The sequence below is a fragment of the Humulus lupulus genome, chromosome 6 (genome assembly GCF_963169125.1).
Source record: "Humulus lupulus chromosome 6, drHumLupu1.1, whole genome shotgun sequence".
NCBI lineage: Eukaryota > Viridiplantae > Streptophyta > Magnoliopsida > Rosales > Cannabaceae > Humulus > Humulus lupulus.
This window is the reverse complement of record NC_084798.1, coordinates 8,028,593-8,049,213: the sequence shown is the minus strand read 5'-3', so window position 1 is coordinate 8,049,213 and position 20,621 is coordinate 8,028,593. Positions and strand designations below refer to the sequence as shown.

The following is a 20,621-nucleotide window of genomic DNA, read 5'->3' as shown; positions in this document are numbered from 1 at the left end:
TAAAAAAATTAGTTAAGCATGCAACAACTTAATTTGAACCTAGTTTTCAGCACTTTTAATTATTTATAATTTTTTAAAAATTTGTAAGATGCTTTAACTAACTACAAAATACACTGTCATTAAAAAAAATTGCCCCGAAAACTATTCACTAGTTAGGAATACACAAGAACTCCACTAATAGTGCTCTTTTTGAAGCACCTATAATAGAATCTCCCATATAAATATATTATGAAATCACTTTCTATAAAAATACATGATTATTATTTAGAATTTTTTTTATTTGTGATTACATGAATATACGTGTTTGATTCATTGGGAATTTATGTTGCCCAACAAAATGTCTATATTTGATGCCAATGAACAAAACATTTTATAAAACAAAAATATATACGTGAAAGTTTAGCATTGAATTTACAACGTGATGACATAAATAACTTAACAATAGTATTTAAGATTATGTGCCTAAGTATTTTGGTATTTTTTTTTTCAGATTCAGTATTTTAAGCCTTTTTTTAAAAAAAATTTATAGTATTTTTGTTAACTTCCAATTATTATTTACTAAAAAATAACATTAAGAAAAATATAATTTTTGGTTTAAATTATAATTTCATTTAATTTTTTTTTTCAACAAAATGTTTGTACACATGTAGATGTAAAAGATATTTATATATTTATTAATTACTAGAGGAGAAATGCCTATTAAAAAATACTCAAATTTGAATTCCACAAATCTTTAAACAAATTAATATAGCTTAAATTTTATATTTCCCTACTATTCAAATTAGGATTATAAATACCTAATAAATTCATATTAGAATTTTATAATTATCATTTTATTTTCAGTTTAATTCACAAACATATACTTAATATATGTATATATGGTTATTAATATATGTGGGTTAATCCTCCTAAAGTTTAACTGCACCAAACTAACCTTGGCTGGAACTAGAGTCAAGATTTACTTTCTTGTAAAAGCTATGTTTATAAATAGCTTATTTTTATTTTCTGTTTTGAAGAAATAAAAAAAAAAAAAGGAGAAACAGTATACGGAAGAGAGAGTTTGGAGAGAGAGAATTACAATAAGAAAAGAGTGAATCCTAGAGTGAGAAGCAGTGAAACAGAGAGATAGTGAGAAGTTCTTTGAGACTAAGAACTTGGGTTCTCTGCAGGAAGAACTGAGATTGTTCTTGAGGGGCTGCTGTGTTTTTTTCTAGGCTCTTTTCTACCATTGTAAAGTGTACAAACTCAAGATTGATATAGTGGATTGGAGATGATGATGCTCAGCTAGATGTACGGCCTAAGATCGAATTGATCTTAGGACCAGAACCAGGATAAATTCTCTTGCCTCATTTCTTTTTATGATTATTTGATTATTGCTGGTTTCTTACTAATCTGTTTGCTGATTTAAGTCATCGTCAGTTTGATCTGGGCGTGTGCCAGATGAGTCTGCAGTCGAATAATTCCTAAAAAATCAGAGCAAATTCCTACAATATAAAATCTAAATTATCTCTACCATCAAACACAATTAAATTTGTGCATTGATTTGCATTTGTACACTCTACTTTAGGGATTTCTATTTTTCTTCTTTAATTAAAAGTAATAATGAAATAGTCTTAAGGCATTGTTTCGTTTGATATTAGTACTTTCTAAGGAGATTGACAATGCATGCATGGTGTATCGCTTTCCATCTATGAAATTTCTTGATTTGAATGCCACTTGTTTATATATATGAACTAGTCCATGGAAAAGAAGACAGAAAATTATTAGTGTGATGATGATATTCAATTATTAATTTGAGCATTTTTTTTATAATGTGACACCTAATCCAACTCTCCAATTAAATTTATATATTTGACGAATTACCCATTTACCAAAACTTGCGTGTTTGCTCTCGTAATGAATAAATTTCCCCATAACAATTACCATCCACATACTCACAAATAGGAGATTTAACAATAATCACTTTTGTAGTTCCTGGCTAAATCTTAAAAAATAATTGTTGTCCTTTTTGTTGGGCAAATATAATCTTAAAAAAATGTTTCCTTTGTAACCACTAAGATTTTGCCAGGTTATTGAGCAATTGAGCTAAACAAAACAAAAAAATACATTTAAATTATTCTGTTAAAGTAAATATAAAGATTTAATCCTGTGTAAATTATACTTATAAGATCCAATAATAATACAATCAAATTTTTGCAAAGATTTGCATTTAGAGTCAACTTTTGAAATAATCATAATGAGTTATTAATGTCTTGTTTGTATGTATGACCTATTCAAACTATATCACTACAACAAAAACGTTTATTACCGGCGGAGAAAACCACCGGTAATACTTTTACCGGCGGGCTCCGCCGGTAAAAACCGGTCGATAAAGGTCGTTATTGCCGGCGGAACTAGCCTCCCGCCGGTAATAATATTATTACCGGCGGATTATTACCTGCGGATCCCGCCGGCAATAATATGGTCGGAATTCATGTCTGACACATTATTACCGGCGGTTTCCGCCGGTAATAATCCTCCGGTAATAACATATTTAAAAAAAATAATTAATTTTTATAAATTATATATAATTAATATTAAATAACTAAACTTATAATTAAAAAAACATTAATAAAATTTAGAAATAAAATCAATATTATTTAAATTAATATCCAAATTAAAAATACAACTTTAAAATACTAAAATTGTATTTTCAAAATAAAAAAACATACACTTAAATTTAATAATAAATAATAAAACCTAAACTAATTATTATTGTCTTCATCAAAAGATTCATTTAAAAAATCTTCAACATTCGCGCTTCGACTCAAACCTTCATGAGACTGTGGTACTGGCGGCGAAGGATAATATGGCTGAGGCTGTGGGCGAATCAAAGGAGACTGCTGCTATTGTTGATTCGGAGAAGTGTAGTACATCTGATTATAAACGGGCTGTTGTATCGATCCGCCATAATGAGGATATACCGGCTGCTGCTGCATGAACGACCCAAATTGACCATACATAGGTTGTTGTTGCTGCTGCTGCAGTAATCCTCCAAACTGACTTCCCATAGGTTGTGTCTGAGGAGACTGGGAAGAAAGCCCAAACATATAATTATTTGTTTATTTATTTAATTAGTAAATAATTAATTAGTCATTTATTATCTAATTTTTCCTTTACTAAAAAAATAGTTATTTAATTAATACTTAATTAATTAATTATTGTTGACGCCGTTTTTCGTCAAACAGTAAAAGAAGAGCACATAAACAATGAATGACAATGGCCAAATAAAATAAAACAAATCAAACACACGATTTTTACGTGATTCAGCAGTTAAATCTGCCTAGTCCACGAGTCTCTGTTATTAATCTCAAGATTATCTCTGAAAATTCTTAAGAATGAATTCTTCAGAGTTTTCTCTCAAGGATCAGAATTTCGGTCATTTACAATGGTGCATGACCTCTCAATTTATAGAGAAGGATGCAGAATACTATCCCACATATTTTGGGTAGTTACTCTTTTTTTGTAAATAAAATAAATGGCCTTAAATGCCTATAATTAGATATAAAAGGAAACGTCCCTGAAGACCAGGAAATGTATAACTGACCAAATAATATCCCACGATTCTAGGGGATTTACAATAATAAATGAGGATTACGTCTCATATTTATAACACTTGTAGATATTCAAGGTGGTTATCGCGTATCTCTAAGGCTTTAGCTTCCCAGGTTTCCCGTCATTTGTCGAGCTAGAAATATCTCTCGAGGCTACACGACTTTCGAGATCGTACGTGCGTCGAGCTCGGGACCCCTGATCTGAAGTTGTCCCTGAAGATGAATGTGTTCCTGGAGCTATCTTTCAAGATCATGAACTCTTCGAGGTTATCATACTCGAGATCGTCTATATCCCTGCAAGCTCGACATATAATCCTCGAGCATGTTTCCAACCTTATGAGTCCACTTATTTGCGAATCCAACTTTCGAGGTCATAATTAACATAGCTCGAAATCTGGGTGTAACAATTATTTAATTAATACTTAATTAATTATTTATTTATTTATTTAATTAATTAGTTATCTATCATCTAATTTTTCCTTTACTAAAAAATTAATTATTTAATTAATACTTAATTGTTTATTTATTTATCATATTATTAATTTAAATGTTTTCTTATTATTTAATTAATTAGTTAATTATTATCTAATTTTTCCTTTATTTAAATAAATTATTATTATCTAATGTTTACTAATTATTTAATTTATACTTAATTAATTAATTAGTTATCTATTATCTAATTTTTCCTTTACTAAAAAATTAATTATTTAATTAATACTTGTTATACCCAGATTTCGAGCCATAGTAAATATGATCTCGAAAGCTGAGTTCGCAGCAAATGGTCTCGTGAGGATTAGTAATCTAGGATTGTAAGTCGAGCCTGCAAAGTATGATATATGATCTCGAATGCGGTGATCTCGAAATGATCTCGATCTCGAAAGGTAGCTCCGAGAACACCTTCATCTTCAGGAACTTCGGAGCATGGGTCTTGAGCTCGATATCCCATCTCGAAAGCAAAGTTAGCTCGGGAGATGTCAGTGGCTTGCACAATGACATGAGACCAGAAACGCTGGAGCCTTGAAGATACGCTATAACCACCTTGAATATCTACAAGTATTATAACTATGAGATGTAACCCTCATTAATTGATGTAAATCCCCAAGAATTGTGGGATATTATTTATTCAGTTATACGCCCCCTGATCTTTGGGGGACGTTTCCTTTTATATCTGATTATTGGCATTTAAAGCCATTTATTTTTATTCACAAAAGAGTAACTACCCAAAATATGTGGGATAGTATTCTGCATCCTTCTCTATAAATAGGGAAGCCATGCACCATTGTAAAGGATGGAAATTCTGATCCTTGAGAGAAAACTCTGGAGAATTCATGCAAAAGAATTGTTCAGAGAATCTTGAGGTTAATAACAGAGACTCGTGGACTAGGCAGATTTAACTGCTGAACCACGTAAAAAACCGTGTGTTTGATTCGTTTGTTTCTTTTGGCCATTGTCTTTAATTGTTTACGTGCTCTCTTCTTTTATCTGTTGACGAAAAACGGCGTCAACAATACTTAATTATTTATTTATTTATTTATCAATTTATTAAACATATTATTAATTTAAATGTTTACTTATTATTTAATTAATTAGTTAATTATTATCTAATTTTTTCCTTTATTTAAATAAATTATTATTATCTAATGTTTACTAATTATTATTTAATTTATACTTAATTAATTAATTAGTTATTTAATTAATTAATTATCTATTATCTAATTTTTCCTTTACTTAAAAATTAATTATTTAATTAATACTTAATTATTTATTTATTTATTTATCAATTTATTAATAATATTATTAATTTAAATGTTTACTTATTATTTAATTAATTAGTTAATTATTATCTAATTTTTCATTTATTTAAATAAATTATTATTATCTAATGTTCACTAATTATTTAATTAATTATTTAATTTATACTTAATTAATTAATTAATTTTTTATTTATTTAATAAATTAATTATCTATTATCAAATTTTTCCTTTACTAAAAAATTAATTATTTAATAAATACTTAATTATTTATTTATTTAATACTTAATTATTTATTTATCATATTATTAATTTAAATCTTTCCTAATTATTTAATAAATTATTGATTAATAATAAATTATTTATTTATTTAACATATTTAATTATAACTATTTTAAAATTTTAATAATTAATATGTAATTAATTGAAATTATTTTTATTTAATTAATCCTATAACTACTCTTTTATATAATTACTTAATAATTGTTTATATATATTATTTAATAATTACTTTTTAATAAATAAATTTTTTTTTATTTAATTTTTATTATTCTCATTTCAATTACTATCTAAATTATTAAAATAACTTTTTTCTATAATTTAATATTTATTATATTATTTATTAATATTTTATTTCTCTACCATTAAACTATTTTTTAATAATTAATAACAAATTTATTATAATCTAAACTTCACAATATTAAAATAATTTTAATTAAACTATAACAAAAATACATTACAACATTCTAACAATATAATAACAATTTAACAATAATAAAAAATTATCCATTAATAATATTTAACAATATTTTAATATTCTAACAACTTAACAATAAAAAAAAACAATATATTATCAATCTATCAAACAAAATATTATTACATAATAACATATATTACTATATAATCATTTTTTTTTGTATAGATTTACATTAACAATATTACTAACATATTAACCTAATAACCTAACAATATTATTATAAAATAACATATATTATTAATATAATAATAACATTACTAACATTAACTGTCGGTCACCGGAATCACCGAACGCCGGAAAAAACTTAGAAAGAGCGGAGTCCACTAAGATGAGTAGAGAGGAATCCGAATGGCTAAAAAAAAAACAATAAAAGAAAATTGAGTTTTTTTATATAAACAATAACATAATTATTTTCTTTATATAAAACTATAATAGAACAATATATAGACGTACCCCCTTCGCTGTTACAGTTGCCGGCCACCGGAATAGCTTCTGGAACGCCGGAAAACTCCACGGGCAGAGAGTACTCGGCGGATTAGAAGAGAGAATCGGAAGAACAAAAAAATGGAGGAGAAGGAAATGGGGGAGGGGAATCAGGTTGCACAAATATATAGATTATTATTACATATATGTTTGGATGTTAAATACCCCAAATTTTACCAAATGCAAGAACTAAAAAATTTCTTCTCTTTTTTTTTTTTTTTTGAAAAAAATGATAACTATCTTCTCTCTCTTCGACCCTTTGTTTGCTTCCGGTAAAAACATTTTAAAAATATTTAGAAAAGAAGTTAGCGTTTTGAAGTGGTAAGATCCTCTTTTCAAGGAATTCTTTATATTTTTTAAAATAAATAATAAACTAATATTCCACAATTAAATTTAGAAAATTTGACCAATTTTATGAATATTTAATCATGTTAAATAAAAAAAATATAGTCTCTAAAATGTCCCTTGAACTAGGGGTGTACACAGTTTGGTTTGCGGTTTAGAAGAATTTTGAAACCAAACCACTCATGCGGTTTTTTCAAAATGAAAAACCAAACAAAACCATTAAAGTTAAAAAACCAAACCAAACCAAACCATAAATAAACGGTTTGGTGCGGTTTGGTTTCGTTTTAACCATATAACCAAATTATTAAAATTATAAACTTTTTTTATTATAAAATAATTAACTAAATAATTGTATTTAAATAATAATAATAATGTTAGCTTTACTTTTAAGACCATAAAAGTCTACAAGAAGCTTATTTTCTTCGTTGTTGTAAGTGTAAGTATTTTGAATCATTTTACAGAAGTGAGAAAAAGAAATGTTTACTTTCTAAACAATGTGGGACTTTACATTTATCTTTTTTTTAGTTTTGAAAACTTGTGCATGTATTAAATACTACTGAAAACATATCTTAAACAATTAAATTGTTTGACTTGGATGGTTTGATAGATTTTATATTAACTTAAGTGTAGGTGTTCAAATCTTTGAACCATCATTTCTAAAAACTATTTTTTTAGAAAAATCACGGTCCGGTCCGGTTTAATTGGTTTTAAAAAATTAGAAACTGTGATCAAACCATTAAAGTTGCGGTCCGGTTAAAACCAAACCATCGAAAATGATTTCACCGGTGACGGTTTTTGGCGGTTTGGTGCGGTGCAGTTTGGTTCCAGACCACGGTTTGCAGTTTATATGAACACCCCTACCTTGAACCAATCCCAAACTTGAGGGTATTATGGTCTTTTCAAAAATTCAATTTGTTATTATTATTTAATTCAATTAAATAATAATATTATTATGGAAAACTAAAAATTACACATAAGATGATAAAATAATTCAAGCATATTATTATTACTATTATGCCCATAATAATAATTTTTAATTAAATAAATAACAACTTAACCCGAACTATTATTAATTCACTTGACATTATTCTCATGTTGTGATCTCACAGAAAAACTCAAACATGAGAAACCATAAATTTTATTGCCATTGGGAATCATACATATCCAATATTCCATCAAAAGAAAAGAAAAAAAATGACAAAGATGCACACAGTAGAAAAATTACGAAATCGTCCTTCTAGAAAAACGGATATCACATATGTTGTAGCTGAAAAAATAAAACTTTATAATTTAGAAGGCACAAGTTTTATTTTTAGTAGATTGTTCATCTTCCAAAAAAAAAAACAAAAATCACACGACAACAAAATTACAAAACAGTAAACTTATAAAGCATCCAGACAATTTAAAAATTACAAATAAACTGATCTACTTTTAGCACTTGAACTTAAGCTCTTGAAATTTCAAACCGCCATAGCTCCACTCCATCGTATGAGATCATCCAAAGCTATTTTGTAAGTACACAGTTCATAAATTCAAAAAAAAATTAAATTAGAAAAGCAAAATAATTGATAGCAACCTCCTAGAGTGATTTTAGCCCATTTAAAAACATAGAAAAACCGAAATATATAATACATTACCTGCTAATTTTGATGGAGGAATAATAATTCAACATGTAGCCCTTCAGAAGACGAAATATGTTATTGATTAAGTCAGTTAATATAAGTAATCTTCTTATACTTAACTATTTGTAATTTTAATCTAATAGAATGATCAGTTATATAGTAATACTAAATTTTTAGTATTTAGTTGAAATACTTAATGTCTCAGTGTGAAGTTTTTCATTATATATGCTACGTTATAAGTTTCATATGATTCTCTTGTTGCACTCGTCTGCTTGTGAATTGATTTATTGTTATTTGTTCCTATTTTATTTGTTATTTAGCCTAAATGTATTTATTTTGATAACTTTAACAGAATATTCTAAATATTTAATAAAATATACATTTAAAACTAACTAAAAATAAATATTTATTAATTATATTAATATACATTTAAATTTTATAAAATATCATTATTATAATATTATTTAATATAATCCTACATATATAATAATTATATTAATATAAATTTAAATTTAAATTCAAATGTTATAAAATATCATTATTAAAATAATATATAATTCAAAATTATATATTGAATAATTATATTAATATAAATTTAAATTTAAATTTAAATGTTATAAAATATTATTATAATATATTATATAATCCTAGTTTTTTTTACTAAATATATTAATATAAATTTAAATAATATAAAATATCATTATAATAATATATAATATATAATTCTCATGTTGTGATTCCACAAAAAAAAAAAAAAAACTCAAACATGAAAAATCATGAATTTTATTGCCATTGAAAATCATACATATCAAATATTCCATCAAAGGAAAAGAAAAAAAAGGCAAAGATGCACACAATGAAAAAATTACGAAATTGTCCTTCCAAAAAAACGGATATTACATATGTTGTAGCTGAAAAAATAAAACCTTATAATTTAAAAAGCACAAGTTTTATTTTTAGTGGATTGTTCATCTTCCAAAAAGATAAACAAAAATCACACGACAATAAAAATTACAAAACAGTAAAATTATAAAGCATCCAGACAATTTATAAATTACAAATAAATTGATCTGCTTTTAGCGCTTGAACTTAAGCTCTTGAAATTTCAAACCGCCATAGCCCCACTCCATCGGATGAGATCATCCAAAGCTATTTTGTATGTACACAGTTCATAAATTCAAAAAAAAAAAATTAAATTAGAAAAGCAAAATAATTGATAGCAACCTCCTAGAGTGATTTTAGCCCATTTAAAAACATAAAAAAATCAAAGTATATAATACATTACCTGCTAATTAATTTGAAAACATTCTCTTCAATTGGGCCATTTTGATAGAAATTGTCACATAAAGCCAATTCTCCATGCTATTTAAGAACTGGAAATAGGCAATTCTCCAAGATTTTATAAGCAAAATGTTGGCACAAACTCCAACAAATCCAATGTCAAATCCAACTTCAATTCCCATATGAAATTGTTTCATGTCAAACCATTTTTCATCGTCTTCAACAATGCTTTCATCACGATTTGAATCTGGGTTGCCTTGTAAAGTTTCATCTCCAAAGCATGAGTTTGGTAGAGGAGGTCCACAAAGTCTAAGGTTTCCTGTATAGCTAGAGGCTTCAAAACTTTGTAGTTGAGTGCCTGTGGGGATTTTTCCAGACAATCGGTTGTTCGACAACTTCAAGTAGCTCAAAAATGATATTGTTGCTAAGCTAGAGGGAATTTCACCGGAGAGCTTGTTGTTGGACAAATCAAGTGATTGTAGATTGCTCAATTTCCCAACCTCCTTTGGGATTGCTCCATGCAAATTGTTCCATGATAGGTTAAGTTGAGTTAATTCAACAAGATGTGTTAATTCTTCTGGAATTTGTCCAGTCAATTGATTGCTTGAAAGATCAATGAGTCTTAATGATCCAAAAATCTTTTCATTCTCAAGGTACACTCCTTTCCACATAATCACTAGTGATACTAAATCAAAGAATAATATACGATTCTCACCAAAAGGTACACCCACCATAAAGGTATTGCCTCCCGGATGTAATTCATTGTGATCTCGTTTTTCCACCATAGAGGTAAAATTGTCTAGACATGGAGGATAGTCCCAAATATTCTATTCATGGAAAGGTCCAACATTTCAATGGCATGGAGATTACATAGATTAGATGGAATACGATTACTGAATTTATTAGATTTTAGAGACAGAAAGATCAAATTTGTCAGTTTTTGGCCAATCCACAGTGGAATTTTTCCTTCCAATGCATTATCTCCAATATCAAAAACTTGAAGCTGCTCACTAGTTTGTAAGGATGAGGGTAGATTTCCTGAGAAGTTGTTGTGCCTCAATTGCAAAACTCGAATTTGTAGTAATAAACCCATTGACTTTGGAATAACTCCAGATAAATTATTGTTACCTAAATTGAGAACAATCAAGTTATTTAATTTGAAATTTTTTAAAGCCAACAAAAAGTTATATACAAATAATTAAATTTTTTATTAAAAAACTAAATAAAAAAAAGAAATATTTATATTTATATCTTATGTCATTATTACATATATGTTTGGATGTTCAATACCCCAAATTTTCCCAAATGCAAGAACTCAAAAGTTTCTTCTTTTTTTTAAAAAAAAAAACGATAACTACCTTATCTTTCTTCGACCCTTTGTTTGCTTCCAGTAAACACGTTTTAAAAATATTTTGAAAAGAAGTTAGCATTTTGAAGTGGTAAGATCCTCTTTTCAAGGAATTCTTTATATCTTTTTAAAATAAATAATAAACTAATGTTCCACAATTAAGTTTAGAAATTTTGACCAATTTTATGAATATTTAATCATGTTAAATCAGAAAAATAAAGTCTCTAAAATGTCCCTTGAACCAATTCCAAACTTGAGGGTATTATGGTCTTTTCAAAAATTCAATTAGTTATTATTATTTAATTCAATTAAATAATAATATTATGGCAAATTAAAAATTACACATAAGATGATAAAATAATTTCAAGCATATTATTATTACTATTATGCCCATAATAATAATTTTTAATTAAATAAATAACAACTTAACCTGAACTGTTATTTATTCACTTGACATTATTCTCATGCTGTGATTCCATAAAGAAACTCAAACATGAGAAACCATAAATTTTATTGCCATTGGAAATCATACATATCCAATATTCCATCAAAGGAAAAGAAAAAAAATGACAAAGATGCACACAGTAGAAAAATTACGAAATCGTCCTTCCAGAAAAACAAATATCACATATGTTGTAGCTGAAAAAATAAAACCTTATAATTTAAAAAGCACAAGTTTTATTTTTAGTGGATTGTTCATCTTCCAAAAAAAAAAAAAAAATCACACGACAACAAAAATTACAAAATAGTAAACTTATAAAGCATCCAGACAATTTAAAAATTACAAATAAACTGATCTGCTTTTAGCACTTGAACTTAAGCTCTTGAAATTTCAAACTGCCATAGCTCCACTCCATCGTATGAGATCATCCAAAGCTATTTTGTATGTACACAGTTCATAAATTCAAAAAAATATATATATTAAATTAGAAAAGCAAAATAATTGATAGCAACCTCCTAGAGTGATTTTAACCCATTTAAAAACATAGAAAAACCGAAGTATATAATGCATTACCTGCTAATTAATTTGAAAACATTCTCTTCAATTGGGCCATTTTGATAGAAATTGTCACATAAAGCCAATTTCCCATGCTATTTAAGAACTGGAAATAGGCAATTCTCCAAGATTTTATAAGCAAAATGTTGGCACAAACTCCAACAAATCCAATTACAATTCCAACTCCAATTCCCATATGAAACTGTTTCATGTCAAACCATTTGTCATCGTCTTCAATAATGCTTTCATCACAATTTGAATCTGGGTTGCCTTGTAAAGTTTCATCTCCAAAGCATGAGTTTGGTAGAGGAGGTCCACAAAGTCTAAGGTTTCCTGTATAGCTAGAGGCTTCAAAACTTTGTAGTTGAGTGCCTGTGGGGATTTTTCCAGACAATCGGTTGTTCGACAACTTCAAGTAGCTTAAAAATGATATTGTTGCTAAGCTAGAGGGAATTTCACTGGAGAGCTTGATGTTGGACAGATCAAGTGATTGCAGATTACTCAATTTCCCAACCTCCTTTGGGATAGCTCCATGCAAATTGTTCCATGATAGGTTAAGTTGAATTAATTCAACAAGATGTGTTAATTCTTCTGGAATTTGTCCAGTCAATTGATTGCTTGAAAGATCAATGAGTCTTAATGATCTAAAAATCTTTTCATTCTCAAGGTACACTCCTTTCCACATAATCTCTAGTGATCCTAATTCAAAGAGTAATGTAGTATTCTTACTAAGAGGTACATCCACCCTAAAGGTATAGATTCCAAGTTCATTGTGATCTCGTTTTTCCACCATAGAGGTAAAATTGTCTAGACATGGAGGGATAGTCCCAAATATTCTATTCATGGAAAGGTCCAACATTTCAATGGCTTGGAGATTACATAGATTAGATGGAATACGATTATTGAATTTATTAGATTTTAGAGACAGAACGAACAAATTTGTCAGTTTTTGGCCAATCCACAATGGAATTTTTCCTTCCAATGCATTATCTCCAATATCAAAAACTTGGAGCTGCTCACAAGTTTGTAAGGATGAGGGTAGATTTCCTGAGAAGTTGTTATGCCTCAATTGCAAAACTCGAATTTGTAGTAATAAACCCATTGACTTTGGAATAACTCCAGATAAATTATTGTTACCTAAATTGAGAACAACCAAGTTGTTCAAATTCCCCCAACATTCAGGAAGGTTTCCAGATAACAGATTATTTGAAAGGTCAAGAACAATTATTTTGTGATGAACTACTAGCCGTGGTTCGCACAGGAAAGATGTTAAACTGGTGAGCTTATTATTTTGAAGATATAATTCATTAGTGGATAAAGTCGATGGGATAGGACCAGAGAATTGATTGAAAGACCACTACAACAAAATAGAGGTTTTATGACTTTAATTGGGAGACATTGGAAGTCTACAATGTCTCCCACTTAGTGAGACGTTGTTGCTAGGGTCATTGTAGGTATATATCCCACGTCTCCCATTGGGAGACGTGGGAAGTGACTCACCTCTCCCAATGGGAGACGTGGGAAGTCCCTAGGAGACATCTCACGTCTCCCATTGGGAGAGGTGAGTCATTTCCCACGTCTCCCAATGGGAGAGGTGGAAAGTCAACATTTGACTTTCCACCTCTCCCATTGGGAGACGTGGGAAGTCTCCCACCTCTCCCAATGGGAGACATTGAAAGTCTCCCACATTTAAAAAAAATAAATTAAATAAATTTATAATTAATATTATTTTAATTTGATTTAATAATTAATTAAATTGAAATAATATTAATTTAAATTGAAATAATATTAATTTAAATTGAAATTATTTTAATTTAAATTGAAATTATTTTAATCTAAATTGAAATTAATTTAATAATTAATTAAATTGAAATAATATTAATTTAAATTGAAATAAAAAAAATATATTTGTTAGATATATACAAGAAATACAATATTTGTTAGAAATATTCAAAATGAACAAATATTGCATTGTGTATGAAGAAAGAGTTAAAAAATTAAAAAAAAACCTATCAACGAGGTCGGTAACTTTGGATTATCGGCAACATATATGTCGCTCATTCTTGTCGCAACTCATCAATTTGTGCCTCTGTATATGATGTGCTTGTTAGCTGCAAGAAATATAAAGTAAAATATATTAATTAATTATTTGATTACATTTATAGTTTCAAAAATAATTTGTAAATTTTAATTAATAATACCGTTCTCAAGTAATGCCTGGGACTTGCATGTTCAATCAAGTAATGCCCGTTCTCAACTAATCGTTTATTATCCTAAATAATATCGGGCAGCATTTCCCCTATAATAGTGACCTAACCATCTGCATGTGAATAACAAAACAAACAATTCAAACAACATACAATAAGTTTCTTCCTTATAGAATGCCTATATAAAATTAATTGTTTATTATCCTAGATAAAATCGGGCAGCATTTCCCCTATAATAGTGACCTAACCATCTACATGTGAATAGCAAAACAAACAATTCAAACAACATACAATAAGTTTCTTCCTTATAGCTCCGCAGCACACAGTCAAATTTCTCAGAACCTACTTCACTAATACACACAAGTTCTCAACCTTCCGTTATCACCGCAGCACACAATTTTAATCTCAGAACCTACTTCACTATGGATGAATATTTAAAATATTCAAACTCTTCTAACATTTGTTTAATAATATTAAAAGTAGAAATAAGAGAATATATATTTACCTCTTGCAATTAATAATTCAAAAGCTAGCAAAATTACTTCAAGTAGTAATCGAATTCGCTATTAAATTCACAAACCAATATAAATAAATTAATAAATAATAAATAAAATATCACTAAATATCTAGCAATATATAACTTATTATTATAATTTTAGAAACTTAATTACCTCAAATGTGTGATTGATAGATATAGAAGTTTTGATGCAAAGTACTCTCTAAAATCTCACCACCAAAATCACAACCTACGAAATTAAATTAATTAATGTGTTAAACATTACTAAACAAATATCACTAAATTCCTAATAAGTAATTGATTGGTAAACAAATAAAAAAAAACTCCAATGAGCCACTAATTATAACCTAAACAAAAAATCAATAAAAAATTTCATAACCTAAAATCTCAATAATCAACAAAAACATAAATTTTTGCATATATTTATATTTTTAAAATTATTTAATAAATTTATTTTAACATAATAACTATATATATAACAAAATAGTTAGAATTTAAAAAAAAAAGTTTAAATATACATACAAAAATATATCTAAATTTCGAAATAAATAATGATAAAAATTAAAAAAAATCATGAACATATATATTATAATGAAATATATACAATGTGATAGGTTAAATTAAAAAAAAACTATGAAATCTTAAATTTATAAAAAAACCTCCATGGAAAAACAAATAAATCTAACAATGTATAGAAAAAAATGCATAAAAATGTAAAATTAACACAAAATCATGTATATTACTCATCCTAATGCTAAACCTATGATTTTTTATCAAAATAATTAACTAAAATTCATAAAAATTAAAAAAAACTAACCTTGAAAACCCTAAAATCGCAACCCCTTTCGTGCTCTCTGTTTGGTGTGCTCTCTCTGTTTGGTGTTATGAGGAAGAAGAAGACCCAAAATTCATTAAATGGCCAGGGGGACATCCAACGTCTCCCACTGGGAGACGTGGGACACGTGGCACGTCTCCCACTGGGAGACATTGAATGTATAGAGGGGTACATCCAACGTCTCCCATTGGGAGACGTGCCACGTGTCCCACGTCTCCCAGTGGGAGACGTTGGATGTACCCCTCTATACATTCAATGTCTCCCAGTGGGAGACGTGCCACGTGTCCCACGTCTCCCAGTGAGAGACGTTGGATGTACCCCTCTATACATTCAATGTCTCCCAGTGGGAGACGTGCCACGTGTCCCACGTCTCCCAGTGGGAGACATTAGATGTCCCCCTGGCCACTTCTCAACCTATTTCCAACGTCTTCCACCATTTTTAATGTCTTCCAATTGTAGTCATTAATAAAAACTTTCAATGTCTTACACCATTAGACATTTAAAACCCCTGATAAGTTTTAATGTCTTACACCAATGGTGTAAGACATTGTAGGGAGTCATTGTATGTCAAATTTGTTGTAGTGGACAGATCTAGATAATCCAATTTCATAGCCAAATTGCTAAACCAATTCATTGGAATAGTATCTTTGATCTCATTGTGTGAAAGATCGAGACGATGGATATTTACTTGAGTTTTCAGCCAACTAGGAAACTTCGGACCTAACTTGCAAGAGCTCAACCATATAGAAGTTAGTTGAAATGGTGGAGTCCAAGTGAAGTTAAATTTTATTGCTAAGGAGTTAGAAGACAAGCCTAGTACCTCCAAGTTGGAGAGATTGTGAAAATGAACTTCAGAGATGAGACCAGAAAGGGAATTTGAAGAGACATCCAACTTTCTTAGGTATGGCATATTTGAAAGACTAGGGAGTGGTCCTTTTAATAGATTACGTGAAATTCGTAATTCTCTTAGAAAGATGGGAAATGAGTTCATTTCAGGAATGGATCCTCGAAGTTGGTTTGACCTCAAATCCAAAATTTCTAAAGAATCCTTAGTGCAGCCACCACTAAGCCATTCTAAAAAATCATGGAGTGTTGTATTGAAAATGTTCAACATCAAAGACAACGGTTTAAGGGTGCAAAGATTTCTCAATGAATTTGGTATTTCTCCTTCAAATCCATTCCCCAATAAGTCAATTTTTTCAAGATTTCTCATATTTTCAAACGAATTTGGAATAGGACCTCCGTCGTTACTATAATATAGGGTGAGGTTAACAAGATTGATACTCACATTGAACAACCAAGGAACTGTTGTAGGATGTATGGAACTGTCGGAGACAAAAAGATTTGTGAGAGAATCAGAAGAATTTTTATTGGAAGGAGACAAGAGATCTACTTGCGGAAGTCGACAAGAATATAATGTCAAACTTAACAAGGAGGGGGCTGCTTTAATTGATTGAAACCAGTCTATGGCTTTGGATAAATCAATTCTCGATATTCTATAATGTCTGAGGGATGTGAGACGAGAAAGCCATTTGAGATTGTCAGCTTTCAATTGACCCTTACTACCAAGATAGAGAGAATGCAATCTAGTAAGATTCCCAAGATGAGAAGGAATAGCTCCAATAAAAGGATTATATAGAAGATTGAGATATCGGAGTCTTGTTAAAGAGCCAATAAACTTTGGAATTATAGTGAAGCTATTGGAACTAAGATCAAGGTGCCTCAATTGTTTCAATTCAATCAACGAGGGACCAATTTCACCATCCAAATCATTGGTACGAAGATTAAGCACAACAATATGATGAGTTTGAGTTAAGTTATCACACCTGATTCCTTCCCAGGTACAACAATCTCGTCGGCTACTTGTCCAGGAGGATAGACGGTTGTCTCTATCAACAAGGCCTTTCTTAAACCCAAGAAGAGCTTGTCTCTCACTCTCTATGCATTGCCCACTTCGTTCTTCATTGCTACTCGTAATACTCCATACATGCACGAGCACGAGCACCAGCACCAGCACTACTGCAACTCTCATTTTTAAAAGATAGCTAATTCTGTGTATAAATACATTCAGTTAATCCATTTATATGTATATATATAGATATGAAAATGAAAAGTACTTAATACAGGAAGATAGATGGGTTGTACTTAATTGACTTTTATGTCTTCGAATTCTCTTTTGACTTTTATGAGATATTTCTTTTGTTCTAATTTATATATTATATATATATTTTTTATTTTTATATGAATTCTTTTCAATTTATTTTTTACATCTTGAAATAATTTATACAAAAAATATTAAAATAATTTAATTAAATCAATCAATAAAATATTGTAAATATATATTTACTTTTTAATTTGAAAGTGTAGTATAATAGTGTTTAAATAAATTATTAATTTTTTTCAAAAATATTCAATTTAAAAATAAAGTTATTATATTGTTATTATTTCAAAATACTTAATTTCTTTGATTTTATTTTAAATCAGAAAAAAATAAAAGAATATTTTCATAAATATTTTAAGTCCTATTAATTATTATTGTTTTAAAGATATTTTATAAAATAGTCTTTTTATTCAAACATAGGTCCTTAAGTTTTCAAAATTATGCTTTTTAAAGTTTCATAATTACAAAAATATAGGCATAATGAAAACATATATGTTATACAATTCTTATCCAATTCAATATAGTTAGAAATAATGAAATTTTGAAAATTATCATCTAATATATCTGTAGCTAGCATCCAATACATTCAAATTATTGCAAAGACTTGCGTAAGTCTAGAATCAAGTTTACAAATAATTATAGTGAGCTGTGCTGTATCTATCATTTTCCATCAATTAAAGTATCTTTCTAAGAAATTTCTTAACTGTAAGATCTTGTTTGTATATGTTTAATTTCGAATTTTGAAAAAAAAAAAAACAACTCCAATAAAAAACAAACAATACCTATTTAATTATATTTATGTAGTTTTAATAATATCAAAATATAGTGTGTCAAAAGAAAAAATTAAAATATACTACTAATCGATAAAAAATACTTTTTAAGCTAATTTTTTTTTTTTATCAAAATTAATTTAATAATAACTAGTGAAGAATACTCTTTATTCTATTATTAAGTTCTTGTGTAATTTACCATCCACCATCTACCATCTAACATCCAATCCAATAAAATTTATGCATAGATTAATTGCGTCTTCAATTAACTTTTGATCGAGATAGTCATATATCTCTTCTATATAAAAAGTGTGTGCAGATAACATAATTTTTTAGTTTTAACAATTTTTATTTTTTTTCGTTAACTTTAACAGAATATTCTTATATTTAATGATAGATTGTAAAAAAAACTTAAACTTAAATAAAATTAAATAAATAAACAATTAAACAAATTAGAATAATCTATTTTTTAAAATATTTTACAATGATAATTATTTAAAATAATAAAATCATACGTTTTATAACTTAAATAAAATTTAATTAAATTTAAACTTTACATTTGCTTAGTTTTAAAGTTGTAAACAATGTCTATAATTTTAATAAAAACTAGTTGACTGTTTTTTTAAATATATATATATAATAGAATGAATTATAATTCTATAGTATATATAAATATTTATATCAATAATCTCTATATATATGATAACTAAACACAATGTTGACATAGATATATATTTACATTGCTACATGACATATATATATATATGTAAAATACAATAATATTGTAAAAAAATTAATAATAGAAATATAATAAGAATAGAAAAATTCATAGTGTAGACAATAGTATATATGCATCAACTATTTTTAGTTTGTACTGTATCTCACAATCTTCTTTGATGAATTTGATGAAAAAAAGAGTTTCAATCACTTGATAAAAAATAAACTATCACACAAATTTATAAGCTAAAAAAATGATATATATATATATGCCTTTATTATTTTAAAATAAATATGATTTAATTATTTAAATTATCATAAAATATCTTTAAAATATCCTATTTTATTAATTAATTTTTTTTTGTTTAAGTTTATGTTTGTTCTAGTTTTTGAATTTGGTAATTAAATTTTATTTAAGTTATAAAATATATGGTTTTATTACTTTTAAATAATTATCATTGTAAAATATCTCAAAAATATCATCTTTTATTTATTTTTTAATTAGTTATTTATTTAATTTTCTTTAAGTTTAAGGATTATGTTTATAATATACCATTAAATATAAGACTATTCCGTTAAAGTTAATGGAAAAAAAACCGGTAAAACCAATAATTTATGTTGTCTATATACTTTTTATATAGAAGAGATATATCTAGTTGTCCCATACATTGATTGTAGAAAACATTTTTATTTATGATATTTATAATTAATGGCTTCAAGAGTATTAGAACAACAAGTGGGGTGACTAAAGGGTCTTTCACCTAGCAGACTATTCCATGGGAAAGAAGACAAGGAAAAGTGACTTAGACGATAGTGAATTATTCATTTATAAATGTAACAATAATTCTTATATTCTCCAATTAAATTTATATATATGAACTATTTAACGAATTTACATAATCAAAATCGATGTGTGGATATCTAGACCAACAAAGTCTCGCATTTATAACTCTCAAAACAAAGTATAATTCAACACATAAAGTCTCAACAAAGACTTTGCGTCTAGAATTAATTTTTCTTAAAATACATTTGACATATATTTTATAGGGGCTTCACTTTAAGTCCTATTGGTGGGACTCTTCACTGTTCTCGACCCGTGAACAGTTTTTGGTACGATATTTTTTTATAACCGTGTATATTGTAGTTGTTTAGAACATCCTGCAAATTTTCAGAAAATTCTGAATAATTTACAGTACCGAAAACTAGGTTCCAACATGTTGTTTTCCACGCGCATAAA

At 27.7% G+C, this 20,621-nt stretch overlaps 2 protein-coding genes and 1 long non-coding RNA gene across 3 annotated transcripts; all 3 read right to left on the bottom strand.

Annotated features, from left to right (window-relative positions):
• Window positions 1–10,631: 10,631 nt before the first annotated feature.
• LOC133784629 (receptor-like protein EIX2) lies at window positions 10,632–13,279 on the bottom strand. Its single transcript, XM_062223921.1, has 2 exons — window positions 12,331–13,279; window positions 10,632–10,960 (listed from the first exon to the last, which is right to left on the bottom strand). The coding sequence occupies exons 1-2, from the start codon at window positions 13,277–13,279 to the stop codon at window positions 10,632–10,634; spliced, it is 1,278 nt and encodes a 425-aa protein (XP_062079905.1).
• A 785-nt stretch (window positions 13,280–14,064) lies between these two features.
• Window positions 14,065–15,870, bottom strand: LOC133783757 (uncharacterized). The gene is made up of 4 exons (XR_009870944.1): window positions 15,719–15,870; window positions 15,056–15,130; window positions 14,379–14,497; window positions 14,065–14,288 (listed from the first exon to the last, which is right to left on the bottom strand). It is a non-coding gene; the product is annotated as an uncharacterized LOC133783757 (long non-coding RNA).
• Window positions 15,871–16,432: 562 nt separating this feature from the next.
• Window positions 16,433–17,768, bottom strand: LOC133784628 (receptor-like protein EIX1). Its single transcript, XM_062223920.1, has 2 exons — window positions 16,557–17,768; window positions 16,433–16,456 (listed from the first exon to the last, which is right to left on the bottom strand). Exons 1-2 carry the CDS (start codon window positions 17,766–17,768, stop codon window positions 16,433–16,435), a joined length of 1,236 nt encoding a protein of 411 aa, XP_062079904.1.
• Window positions 17,769–20,621: the final 2,853 nt, after the last annotated feature.

Bases quoted from the DNA above. Each gene is read 5' to 3' on its own strand.
- LOC133784629 (XM_062223921.1), bottom strand. From the start codon at position 13,279: ATGGGTTTATTACTACAAATTCGAGTTTTGCAATTGAGGCATAACAAC. The intron at 10,961-12,330 runs GTGCCAACATTT...TTCTCAATTTAG, and splicing joins AATTGGATTTGTTGGAGTTT to GTAACAATAATTTATCTGGA.
- LOC133784628 (XM_062223920.1), bottom strand. From the start codon at position 17,768: ATGAGAGTTGCAGTAGTGCTGGTGCTGGTGCTCGTGCTCGTGCATGTA. The intron at 16,457-16,556 runs GTACTAGGCTTG...CTTGCAAGTTAG, and splicing joins ACAATCTCTCCAACTTGGAG to GTCCGAAGTTTCCTAGTTGG.